The 13395-nt window shown below is 44.0% G+C and overlaps 2 protein-coding genes across 2 annotated transcripts; one reads left to right on the forward strand and one right to left on the reverse strand.

The window, feature by feature from the left end:
• Nucleotides 1-1907: 1907 nt before the first annotated feature.
• On the forward strand, nt 1908-4790 carry LOC123079239 (protein CURVATURE THYLAKOID 1C, chloroplastic). The gene is made up of 6 exons (XM_044501968.1): nt 1908-2217; nt 2313-2404; nt 3777-3863; nt 3943-4005; nt 4128-4165; nt 4573-4790. Exons 1-6 carry the CDS (start codon nt 2097-2099, stop codon nt 4625-4627), a joined length of 456 nt encoding a protein of 151 aa, XP_044357903.1. The 5' UTR covers nt 1908-2096; the 3' UTR covers nt 4628-4790.
• A 262-nt stretch (nt 4791-5052) lies between these two features.
• On the reverse strand, nt 5053-13169 carry LOC123079240 (protein tesmin/TSO1-like CXC 5). Its single transcript, XM_044501969.1, has 8 exons — nt 12460-13169; nt 11817-11921; nt 10720-10897; nt 7706-8059; nt 6777-6874; nt 6584-6678; nt 5621-6028; nt 5053-5547 (listed from the first exon to the last, which is right to left on the reverse strand). Exons 1-8 carry the CDS (start codon nt 12870-12872, stop codon nt 5351-5353), a joined length of 1848 nt encoding a protein of 615 aa, XP_044357904.1. The 5' UTR covers nt 12873-13169; the 3' UTR covers nt 5053-5350.
• Nucleotides 13170-13395: the final 226 nt, after the last annotated feature.

A 13395-nucleotide genomic window follows, 5' to 3' on the forward strand; every position in this document is an offset into this window, starting at 1 on the left:
TAGTTCCCGAGGCGCTTGGCGAAGCCCTGCTGGGATTTCTCCACCACCATCTCCACCATGCCGTCGTGCTGGTTGAGATCCCATCTACTTCTCCTCCCTCTCTTGCTGGATCAAGAAGGAGGAGACGTCATCGAGCCGCACGTGTGCTGAACGCGGAGGTGTCGTCCGTTCGGCGCTAGATCGGATTGGATCGCGATTGGATCGTGAAGAGTAAGACTACATCAATTGCGTTTCTTAACGCTTCCGCTTAGCGATCTACAAGGGTATGTAGATGCAATCTCTCCTCTCGTAGATGGTCATCTTGGTGAGCGTAGGAAATTTTTTGTTTCACTCATATCATTCACAAAAGTCCAAAGCCAAATAATCCTACCTAGTTCCAACTTTTATTTGGCCTAATTCCCAAATTCACTGTATGCCAGGACTGTCCAGGCTGCTTTTTTTAATAAAGACTGTCCAGGCTGCTTTTTTTAGTAAGCTGCTAGCAAGGTGTCCGGGTATTATGCCCGTTGGGCCGGATAGTTAGTCAGGGGAGGCCTTCGTACGGGCTTATAGATGGACTATTTGGGCTACTTGATCGTCCAGGGCCCGGATTGTCTGACTCTCTGACCATGTCCGGCTTGATGGTCTAAGTACGTCAAACACCAAGCCGGACTGTCTGAGCTACTAACTAGACGTATGGCATTCGCCAGACTGCCTGGGTTGCATGTCAAACGTCCGGTCGATGTCGTGCCTTGCTCTGTTCTTTAGCCTTCTCTACACGACTACAGTGATCGGACTGTCCGGCTAGGCTAGCACATCTGGCCCATGCAGGAAACCGTCTCAAATGGCTAGTTCTTGGGATATATACCCGTCCACCATTTTATGGAGGGGTTGACCAACAGTTTGAAACAGTCTGTGGAACACTCAAAAGGCCTCTTCTCACTTCTCTTACACCAAATCTTAGACTCCGAAGAGATTTACGAGGGTCCTTGAGAGAGATTTCACCCATTGATAGACCCACTCCTCTTCTTTTGACCGAAACAGTTTGTGATTTGAGCAAGTCTTGAGCATTTCCCCCTTGATCTTGTTACTCTTGGAGGTTGGAGACTCCTAGGCGGTAGGAGTGCTCGAGTGAGAAACCGACTTGTGATTTACCTCGGAAAATTCGTGAAAGTTTGGAGGTCGCCTCAAAGGCTACCACAAGTTGTTGGGAATCACATTCAGCCTTCGTGATGTTGGCGTGCCTTCGTGATAACACCCACCTCTTCAACATTGATTAGCTTCCCTTAAGGAAGTGAACATTAGGATTCATCCTCATCTTCAGAGTTTCGTTTATCCCTGGCCCTAACCCTTTACTTGTGGTTTATTTTGGTCACTTGACCTTACACATGCTATATCCCATTGTGTTTGTTTAACTCATATCGTTGTGAACACATTTAGTACACTTGTTATCTCACTGTAGCAATTGTTTAGGCCAACTTTATATTTCACGTTTACCTAAGCTTACTATAATAATCAAGAAAAGAATTATACATATTCACCCCCTCTATGTCCATCGATCCTTTCAATCAGTATCAGATCCTCGTGCTCTATGAGTAGAACATGCAATTAGATAGAGCGAATATTCTAGTGGCCCCACATGTAGTAGTATTGTTGTATGAGTAGTACTTCATCATAATTATTTTTGGTATATCATAAATGTTAATATTTTTTATAAACTTGATCAACCTTTACAAAAAAAATCCTGCAAGAAAAACCTTTGCAAAATTTAACCGAGGACAGAATGTTAATATGTTTTAATATGGAGGTAGTACAGCAACTTCCCGCAAAGACTCTGAGCAGTACAGCTCCTCTCTGAACGGGAAAATGAGTAGTACAACAAACAGTACAGCAGCGCTTCTGAGAAAAGAGCACAGAACAAAAAGGGGCAATCTGCAAACCTGCCATCTGATGGAGTGTTAGTGGACTAGGGAGCTCGCGCTCACATCCGCTGCTGCCTGCCTGGTGCCTGCTGCAGACGACGGCCAAACAGTAGTTTCCCCGGTTCCTCCACGCACCATCCTCCGGACACGCCTCCCAGCTCCATCGTCAACAATCCCCAGGCGGGGGATCTAGCCATGATGGCATGTGCCCTCTCCATCGCTCAGCCTACCGCCCTCGCGACGTGCGGTGGCGGCGGCAGCAGCAGCAAGAGCGTCCCCAGGAATCTCCCGAAGCTGCCAGGCCCCGTGGTTTCAGGTAATTCATTTGTACGTAGCAACTACCGTGCCCCGGATGCAAAATTCATCGCGTCGTCGTGGTTCACTGCGTGCTCTGCAATGTGTCACGCGCAGGCAGGATGAGAAGTCGCGGTGTCGTTGCCAGGGCTGCGCAGGACAGTTCAGAAGCCTCCTCCGGGAGCGTCGTCAAATACGTCAAGAGTTCGGTGAGTCTCCTCCCGTCTGTCACTATGATAGTACGATGTTGCAATTTGCCCGTAGGCTCCGTGGGGGAATTTTGATTTCGCATCAATGATTTATAAAATGCTATCCAACAAGCGTTCGCTGTAGGTGGATGGCAAAACGAACGTTTTTTGCGGCAATTTACGTTGCGGGAACATGCCGATTCCTTCAAACTAACGACATTTTTTTTAGCAAAATCCTTTGTTGCCGGGAATTGCCATGTGTTTCTGAAGAAATTGCCATGCGTGTTCTGAAGAATTTTCCACAAAAACATTCGCAAATGTCATTCCTCCTAGCGAACGTTCGCTGGCCAATGGGGTCCTAAATTTTTATATACCCCTGTTGAGAAAGGAAATAAACGTTTGCGAGCTGCGTTTGGCTACTTTTTTTTTGTTAAGATCGCTCCTTTGTCCAAGTACCGCATCAAGTACCGCATAAATTCTTTGATTTTAAACAGGAGTGTTAGTTTCCAAATGCATATCCTATGCAAGACATGATCACCATTGATGAGATTCACATACATATAGTTAACGGATTAGGCATCCATAGTATGTGATTTCCGATGGAAAGCATCATGGTCTTGAGATAAGTTGAACACCATCAATCTATTAAACAAATGAAGCCATGTCGTCATGTCCATTTGTCGTGAGAGCTCACCGAAATGCAATATTCAGTTGGACCTCGCCAAAAACCAAAGCAACGGAAATGTGTCATAGAGCATTGGTACGCTTGTGAGAATAGCGTTGATAATGACAGGACTGCCTTCATAGGATAGGATAGTGACGTGCCCTTCCAACTGTTTTTTCTTTTCTTTTTTTTGAATCGGTCCTCAATGCACTTCCACCCCTTATTCGAGAGCTTGCGGTGATGGATTGGGATACCGAGATACCGACATAGAAATGAGTTCCTAAAAGTTAAATGTGGGTTTCACACACCAACGAAGTTTAGCAACGAGGAAATGTCGGCAATATGGCCCTCTTGCTCCATCCAAACTCCACTGGTATAAGGTTTGGGCTTGAAGTGGACCATAATTATTTGTGTTGCAATATTGGCCTCCTTAGGTTTTGAACTTATAATCTTTAGTACCGATACTATATTAAGTCACCAAAAGGTTCGGACTATATACTGCCAGATCATAGCTCATGGCCTTGTTTTCTATATTTTAAAATTTCCTGAGAAATTGTTGCAAGTCTTGCGGCGACAAAAAAACTGTCAGCAGTGTTCCTATGAACTACTTTTGTTGTTTTTATGTCGAATGGAAGATATACAAATCAAATAGTTATTTTAAATTGTAGTTCCATCTAGGCTTCTTTCTTGTAAAATGAAGGAAACTGACAAACATGTGAACTGAAACAGTTCAACACTACTGAAGACATTTTTGCTCTAGCGGGTATCGGCTTTGCAGCAATTGCGGCATTCTGGGCTTCCATGATGCTTATTGGGGTAAACTGCAGATGCCCAATCTTCAACTATGCAACGAGATAAACAAAATCAATCTGATAATCTATTGTCTCAACTTCAGGTCATCGACAAGCTCCCTGTTCTCCCTCTTTTCTTCGAACTAATCGGAATAGCAGTTGCATGGGTGAGTTTTAACCAAGACCCTCAACTGTAACATTGCCATTTTTAACAGAAGTTGTTATCTTTGTATTACCACAAGTCCACATGTCCCTGGCCTCACTCTATAGCTCATGCCAACATTTTCAGTGGTTTATCTACGGGAACCTCCTCTTCAAGCCAGACAGGTAAACCTCAATTGTTCTTTCTTGAACACTTGTGCCAAAGTTGTGGAAACATATATCTATCTGTTTGAGAAAATAGTGCATAGAAAATGGCAAAACCAACCAGAGTTCTGTCTGAAGATACCGTCTATTTTGAATAACTGATGAGAAGAAACTGATAGCTACTTCACCATGTTGTTCTATGACATTTTCAAAGAAAGTTTCATGCTGTATTTCCACCACTAGCGTAACACTCTCATTCTGGCTTGTGTCACATCTGCATCATCGATAACTTTTAACGCACAGGATGGCACTTACTTTTGAATGAAGAGCTTGGTATACGTGTAACTGTGATTCTATGCACCATTACTACAGCTCAAGATACTATTGTACTTTGTTGATTTACTAACATGTACATTCATTCTTCGCAGGGAAAAGTTTCTGGAGAACATCAAAAGCTCAGTATCTCGAATCTTGGGGCAGTAACTTCGCCGTGAAGACAGTACATCCTGCCTACGACATACATTTTCTTTGGGCCTGTCAGAAAACATTTAGCTGTGCGCTCATGTTAGGCATCTGCGTCACCGTTGTCCGTTCTAGATGTAATACGCATCTCCTGTACAGGTTAAATCAAGCATTCTTCTGGTGGTCAAAACTTGAGTGTTTGTTCTCCACTCATAATTTTTCAGCGTAATGTTTGAGACAACATGAATGGTAAAGTCAGAAACCCCTGGCTCATGGCATTTTGACGTTTGGAATTTCGCAGAAAAGCGAGAAAACATAACTGAGCCCCCAACAAACTAGGACTTGTGGCGCAAGTGTTGCAAGAATCCAGATGAGAAATGATCACTCATAAAAACAATAAGCCCTCATAAGTGTAGCATGTCTTGCTAACGGGGAAAGGAAACATATGATGTTACATGGCACAGTTTCATCCTAGCTTATATTAGTATGACGATTGGAGAGAAGAACTTCACCATCAAAACACTAAAAAAGAAGAAGGAACTAAAATGGTACACAACAACATGAGGCTAAAGGTGACTCTAGGACTAAACTATCCAAGATTACACTTATTCTGACCAAGGAGAATAAATAGGAACTTCTTTAACCTAAATTAAATCATCAAGACAGGTACATGCCCCCGGTCAACCTGTTAGAAGGTGCACAAACATGATGATTCTTGTACCCCAAATACAGACCTGAGGCGAACTATGTGTTCTCAGGCTTCAGTCTTTTGTCTAAATGCCCACTCGAAGGGTTCCCAGCAACAAGATGTTTGCTGGAACTCTGAGGAAATGTTTTTACAACAGGTACATCTACTTTTGGATACGGTATCCGCAGGGCACCATTTACCTGCCCTGGATGCCCGGTCACTTCAGATCTGATTGCCATGGAGTACTTCTCCTCTGCAGGTTGGAAATGGTCAGGACCAAACCTATCCAAGTTTTGCAAAGCATAACGCTAGGATGTTTGATGTACCTTTCATTCTACCGTATTGCACAAGCTTACGCAGGCAATCGCGGAATTCTGTCAACACACACCTTTCCTGCTCTGCATACAGTTCCGACCGGTTCTGATCGACATCTATTGCTGGCGGAGCAACAGCATTTTGAGAAGTTGCAAACATAGCATCTTGTTCATCACACAGCAACGCTAGTGTTCCGGGAGACATTGGTCTACTGGACTTCTGGTCATCAGTGCAATCAGGTCTGGAATCGTCTAGAGATGCCTTGCCCATATCAGCTCCTCCACTTGAATGATCATCAATTGATATTTTTCGATGATTTTGATCTTTACTTTTGCCTTCTCTATCATGGTTTGTCAATGCTAGAGAACCTCCCACTCCATCTTCCTTCTCTGCAACCTTCTCTTCCTGGATTTTCCGACCTAATTTTCAATGTTTTCCAATGAGGCAGCATCATCGTCAAATTTATGCTACACATTAATTTGGTTAGCTTAAATTACAAAATAAAAAGTAGCAACTGAAGACAATCATAGAACAGCTGCAAAGACTTGGTGTTTAATTTGAGAAGTGCCAGGTGTCATTATAGCGACCATCACTCACAAGTGGACCCCATGTACTGTAAGATTTCGACAGGAACAAGAAGTGATCCTGACCACACTGTGCAGTGTTAGCAAACTATATAACTATATACTGGAGATGAGATGCACTGAATCAAGTACATGACAGCTGCATATACATATGGAGTTCCAAGAAGTTGCATAACACTAGCAGCATCCAAATCCAGGGCTCAACAGAAGGACACTTGGAATTGGATGCAGTCGTGCAACAGGTAAAATTTAAAATGAAGAGGCTCTGATCTGTTGGAGTTGATTGAATATCTATCACAAATGTATGTCATGCACAGTTCAAGATCATCAGGAATATTTCCTGTAACACACTGGAAAAGGGGAAACTAAATACGATGCCAGGAGCAATACCAGTATATGCCTTAGCAGCCTGTCCCGATACTGTCACCAAAAGTTTACATAGCTCCTTTACATCCCCTGGCTGAATAATATCCGCTAAAAGAGGCCTATAAGGATGACAAACCAATCAATACAAAACTGATAGGTTGTCCTACTCGAGGAAAACCAAAATTTCTGCAGGTAGAAATTCAGAGTTGACAGTTACCTGTAGGTGACTTTAAAGGGCCCCATCATATGAGGATGCGCAGACTGGCCTATTGGAAGTGAACCATCGGAGGCCATTGCGTTCTTCTGATAAATAACCTGATTAAAGTATAAATTATATACAGCAACCTTCTCAAAATCCCATAATAACTCTTGCTGTAAGTAGCATTTGACTGTCTCTTTGGTTAGTCAGGTTTTATTCTGAAATCTATTCTAGATGAGTCAGAAAGGTGACGATATCATCCAATATGCACCTTCTGCTATTTTTTCTTCACGGTTATTAAAGCTTGAGTTCATGGTAGTGGTGGTGCTTCAAACCCATCCCACCTCACCCATCCCTAAAACTCATCATCGAAAGAAACTAACTTAACAAATTACTTAATCACCTCCCAAAATTCTCTAAAAATGGAGCGCTTGACAGGGCATGGCTGTGGAGCTGTTGGCCAAGCACGACTAGTAACACAGCCATAGCCTGGAGCAGGCAGAGAATGAGGTGACATGATTTCTTTTTTTCACAGAAAGCACAGGTGCTCAGCTACTGAATTATTATACTTCCATAGTTACCCCTTTCAGATATCTCAGGGCATAAAATCGGCGAGGTAGTCAACACAGACACACAAGCATGAGGTTGATTTACTTGAGTAGCAAAGCATGGGATGCCAATAATAAAGGTAATGTGCATCACTCTGCTTGGGATGTCAATAGCGAAAACAAACTTTTCCGGCCATGTAGTGACAATGTAAGCCAATTAGTAGGTCACAAGTGCACATGCACAAATTATCAACTCACTCATCATAATATGGAATTTCCTAGTGATGGAATGGATCGCTTAACCTTACCTCTTAAGTCAATAGTTGAAAGCACACTATGCACAGTTAAAGAGATTACAAGCACTGCAGAGCAAGCTTAAATAGTAGAAATGGTCGTTACCTGAGATAGTTGACCATTCCTGATAGCTAAATGTTCCTTGGTCGAAAGGTCAAGTGAAGAATCGATGTGCTTTCTCTTCCTAGATGTGGAAGGCGACGACAATGCAGTTGCTCCAATAGCACCATTTACTGCTGCATTTGCTGCTTGTTGCATGTGAATGACATTTTTGTGATCAAAATTAAGATGTTTTCTATCTTCACTCCCGTCGAAGTTCTTGCAATCCATACACTTGCAATTTTCAGAGCATAGTATATTAGCTTGGAAGCATTCACAGTATTTCTTGAGGCATCCTGACTTCTTGCAGTGGCACCCTTTATTATGCTTCCCTATTAAAGGGAGATCACCAGCTACCTCCTAGCAAAAGGGACTAGTATTAATTACCCATATCACTGAAGCACAAATCAGATAATGGCCTAGATGAGAAAATACAATAATGAAGACGTCCCCTGTGGGGACAGCAAAAAATTTAATGATAGTCTAAGCCAACATTTATTGAATAAGACTAGCTTTTTACAAAACAAAAATAATAATCATGCTGAGCCTCTGACTTCTCTGGGAAACATAATTATTGTTTCAGATAAGCAATAATGCAAATTTTAGGTGGAAGGAAACTGGCGGCTCCGTCTCAGTGGTGAAACAACTGTAAGTGACAAATATTTTAACTGGAGATACTAGATCTACACTTTGTCAGATTAAAATTTTGACAAAATGGCTGTCAATAGTGTCGTGGTTTACAGGTCTAGTAATAAATAGAAATAACATATGTACTACTCCCTCCGTTCCTAAATATAAGTCTTTGTAGAGATTCCACTATAAACCACATACGGATGTATATAGATGCATTTTAGAGTGTAGATTCACTCATTTTGCTCCGTATGTAGTCCATAGTGGAATCTCTACAAAGACTTATATTTAGGAACGGAGGGAGTAGTGGCCAATGAATCCTTAAGACAGATGACTCAATGGTTTTCGAGTTCAGGAGTTGGCTCCGCTCCTGTATGACCGGGCGTCGAGGCACACCAGGAGAGCACACACAGTTCAGGAGGCGGTGCGGCTTCGCATGCACTTGGGCTACTGACCTCGGGTCGGACCTTACCGCTGATGTGCTGCATCAATTCTTCGAGCTATGGACTGCCGTGGATACTGTGCAGCTAGACCAAGACTCTACTGACAAGGTGGTGTGGTCTTGGGAGTGTGATGGCGAGTTCTCCGCACGTTCAGCATACGCGGCGAAGTTCTGGGGCCAGGAGGTGGTCCCAACGGCTGATTTCACGTGGACGGTGGAAGTCTAAGGCACCACTCCAGTTACGTGTCCTCACTTGGCTTGCGTTGCGGAATCGGTGTTGGACGTCCGACAAGCTTGCAAGAAGGGGGCTCCCACACCATGATTCTTGTCCGTTCTGCGATCAACAGGAGGAATCCATCAACCACATCCTCCTCGACTGCATTTTTGCCAGAGGTGTGGGCTACTATCTGCCAGGCGCTGGGCAGACCGGATTGGGCACCATCAGTCGAGACAAGCTCGGTGAGTGGTGCATCTCTAGGCTCGCGGCTGGGCATCATGTGAAGGGCGTACGGGCTATCATTGTGCTTACCTTCTGGACGCTCTGGAAGCATCGAAATGCAATAGTCTTCGATGGGGCTACACCATCGCAGCTACAGGTAGTCACTGCTGTCGACAGGGAAGGCAGGCACTGGCGGCAGGCAGGCATCCTGAAGGGGGGCCTCGACTCCTTCGGCATGTTAGTAGAGTCGGTGTATTTGAGAGAGTAAGCCTAGTTTAACTTCGGTGGACGAGGACCGGTGGTGTGGTTTGTAAATATGTTTGTAACAATGTGGGTGGAGGGGCTCTTTCCCCGCTCTCTTCTTAGACCCTCTTTGATTTAAAGGATTTCTAAAGGAATTTTGGAGGATTCTAATCCTTAGGATTTTTTTTTCCTCAGTGGGTTGTTTGATGCATAGGATTGCGATCCATAGGAATTTTTTCATAGGATTCACTTGTACTAGTTTTCAAAGGAAAATTTCCATCCACCCCAACCTCATGTTAAAAACTACTACATTTTTCCTGCGCACAATCAGGGCCTCTTTGATTCGTAGGATTTTCAAAATGTATGAATAGGAAAAGTATAGGGTTGGAGTGGCATGCTCACTTGAATCCTATAGGATTAGCAATAAGTGTTTGATGCCACAGGGAAAACAAAGGAATTGTAAAAAGAGGTTGGAGTGGATGTTAAGACTTCCTATGAAATGTAGTACAAAAGATTCCATAGGAAAAATTCCTATGGGATCCAATCCTATGAATCAAATGAAAAAATCCTAAGGATTTCAATCCTCCAGAAATCCTATAAAATTCCGTTGAATCAAAGGAGCCCTCAAACGCTCATACAAATCCTGTAGGATTGAGGATGACATGCCACTCTATTCCTCTATTTTTCCTATTCCTGCATTTTACAAACCCTGCTAATCAAAGAGGCCCTAATATATGATACGCACACTCGTGCGTATTCAAGAAAAAAAATACAATAAATTAGAGTTCAACCGGCGGCAGTTTCCATTGTAAACAATCTCAAAGATGCTTCAATGCTATTTGAGAATTACAACTCACAGTTGTCAGCTTTTGAATCCTTTACAATATCCGAACAGCCAAACAGGGAAGTGCATGGACATATGTTTTTACAAAGTAATGTTTTTGACTGAAACTGAGGAAGGCTTATAGTATGAGGCAATACAACATTCTGAGAAATGATCGGAGTAAACAAACTGAGAAAAGGAAAATTAAGCTGTAAATTTCTTATATTTATATATACAGTAAAAAATAGTTCTTCAGAGAACATGTGTAACTTCCAAAGACTTCTCCTATTTAACATTTGCCATCAGTTAGGGTGTTGTATCAGTTTAGATGAGGAAAAAAAAGCTAGAACAAGTCATTGATATGTAGAAGCAATGGATATCATTTTTATCAAGTAAAACTAACTATTTAGTATTTAATAAGAGACGTGGACATCAAAACATACCATATTATTCCGATTTGTGTGTGGGCTACTCCCAATCTTAGGTCTGAACGCATCTGGATTGCGCTCCAGTGTAGCCTCTATAGCTTCACGCCTAGCCACCTCATTCTCAACATTATTAAAACAATTGGTGCAGTTGCATCCATCACAATAAATACCAGATGCAAAACATTCACAGTACCTACGCATAGAAAACCATAAAATTCAGATTGATAGGATCAAATAGCAGTATGCAGAGACTTCAAACTGAAATGAACATTAAAATGGAAACAGAAGTAGTGAACCATCAAAGCATATCATTTGTGCTTTTTTAGAAAGTGTAGGTAGAAGCAGAAACTTTAGGGTTTTACAAAACTTATGAATGTTAGTAGGATACTCTTTCAATTGCTCTTCATTGTCACAATCCATCTAAACTACATGTACATGATTCGAACAGAATGGATAACATAAAAAAAATAGGTTCCATTTCCAACAAATTACACAAATACTCATTTCAGACACTAATCTTATTTTGACAAAGCTCATAAAGAAACTTTAAATGACACAGCCACCCCTGAAGCATAAGTGATCCAACTCAAGATGTATAATGCTTCATAACTGTCTTGACTAGTCACGAAGTTGTTATGTCAGCTCCTTTAAAGTAACAACATTATTTCACTAGCTACAAGTTGACTACTTAAGACAAAACATTACTCACACCATAAGATCAGATATTCTGTCTCATCACTGATGTTATTTGTGAAGCTTAGCAACAATATGCCATTATCATCCAGCTTTTTTTTCAAAAAGTTCCACAATCCTTACATTAGTTCTTATAAGATTTCTATGGGCAAAAAGTAAAATAAAAACAGTCAACAGGCAAGACAGTGGCCTTGTGTGTATTTCCTTGTATATCTACAGAATCAGATACATTTTACTGGATCCAACTCTATCCATAAAAGGGTCATTCTGGAGGGAATTTCAAACATTTGGTGACTTCTAGAAGAAGTACGTGAAGGAATCGTTACATTCCTACGAAAGAAAGTAATGTCTTCATTGGCAAGAATCACATCATAATATTGACCTCCTGTCAAGCTAAGACACAACAAGTCTTGACTTACAGCTTCAAACATTTGGAGTGCCGACAATTGCAGCACTTCTTCTTCGTAGGTGTGCCATCTTTCCCATCATACAGCCGTCCACGTGGTTTTGGTGACTCTGGCTTCCTAAAAACAAAAGAACAGCGATATGGAAAATTACAAAAATGAATATTTTTAAATTATACGTATCAATTAGGATTGTCAGAGGCCATTAGGATGTACTCCCTCCGTCCAGAAATACTTGTCATCAAAATGGATAAAAGATGATGTATCTAGACGTATTTTTGTTCTAAATACATCTCGTTTTATCCATTTTGATGACAAGTATTTTCAGACGGAGGGAGTATGCTACAATTAACTATAATAAATGTCAGTTAAAAAGCATCCATCTAATACAAGCAGGCATCTTTGTTACAAGGAAACACAAGTGCAAAGTAAAATTTGGGAACCAAGTTTTCAAACTTGGGTTACATGCTTAAAAAAGGACTACATGACACCCAAGGATGTGAATCCAGAGAAAAGAAACGAATTCATCGTAGCCAAGAGCCTGTCGTGCCCCTCCATACCCTCGATACAACAGAGCCCCGGAAGTGCAAGACCGAGAAGCAAAAAAATTCAAAACTTGACGCAAGACGTAATAAATCTTGAAAAGGGAGGCGCTCACAAGGGAACGGCGACCGGCGGGCGCTGTACGGGCTGCGGCAGGGCCGACCGAGCCTGCGGCACGGGCACGGGCATCGCCATCGGCAGTGCCGGCCGCGGCAGCGGCGCATGCACCATCTGATGCGGCCGCATCACGGGCAGCCCCCGCGGCTGCAGCTGATGTGGCACCCCCATGGGCAGCGCGGCCCTCAGCTGGTGCGGCTGCGGGTACCCGACCTGCAGCGCCCTCGGCTGCACCGTCCGGGAAGCGGCGGCGGCGGCGGCCGCCATGGCGGGGTTCCCGTAGTTGAAGTCGAGCTGCCTGACCAGCTTCTTAATCGGCGGCTGCGTGGAAACCGCGGGCACTGGCACTCGCGGCGGGGGGCCGCTCCCGGCCCCGCCCGCGCCCGCGCCGGCCTGCTCCTTCCCCGCCATCTATCCGCTCAGCCCGGGGAGCTAGCAGATCAAAAACGGCCCGGCCTCCGCTGGAAACGGCCGCCCAATCCGGCGCGGCCGCGGCGAGATCGCGGCCGGCGGCTCCAGATCAGGCGGGGGCGGGGCGCCGAGGACGGGCCCGGATTGCCGCGCGCTCCGGCGCGTGCGTGCGTGCGGGAGGGGCGGCGAATGGCGGATTTCGGGAGGGCCGGGGTGGGGGGATTAGAGGATTTTCCCTCTTGCAGCTGCTGCTTCCGCCCTTTCTCTCTCTTCCCTTCCCTTGCCCGTCCTCGTCCTTTCTTTGTCTCCCACTCCTAGCTTTCGAAATCAAATTCATATTCTACGGCCGGATCCCCGCGGCGAGGCCGGATCGGACGGCGGGGCGCCGCGTGCGCGCATCCTGCGGCTCGAATTCATAGGCGTGAGGTTGTTTGGCCCGCTCGCCGTGCGATTGGACGGGGGCTGCGGGAATCCGGCTCGTCGCGCACGCGTCCTGCGCCGTCCCCCCTCGCGCCCGACGTGT

This window comes from Triticum aestivum, chromosome 3D (assembly GCF_018294505.1).
Source record: "Triticum aestivum cultivar Chinese Spring chromosome 3D, IWGSC CS RefSeq v2.1, whole genome shotgun sequence".
In the NCBI taxonomy this organism is placed as follows: Eukaryota; Viridiplantae; Streptophyta; class Magnoliopsida; order Poales; family Poaceae; genus Triticum; species Triticum aestivum.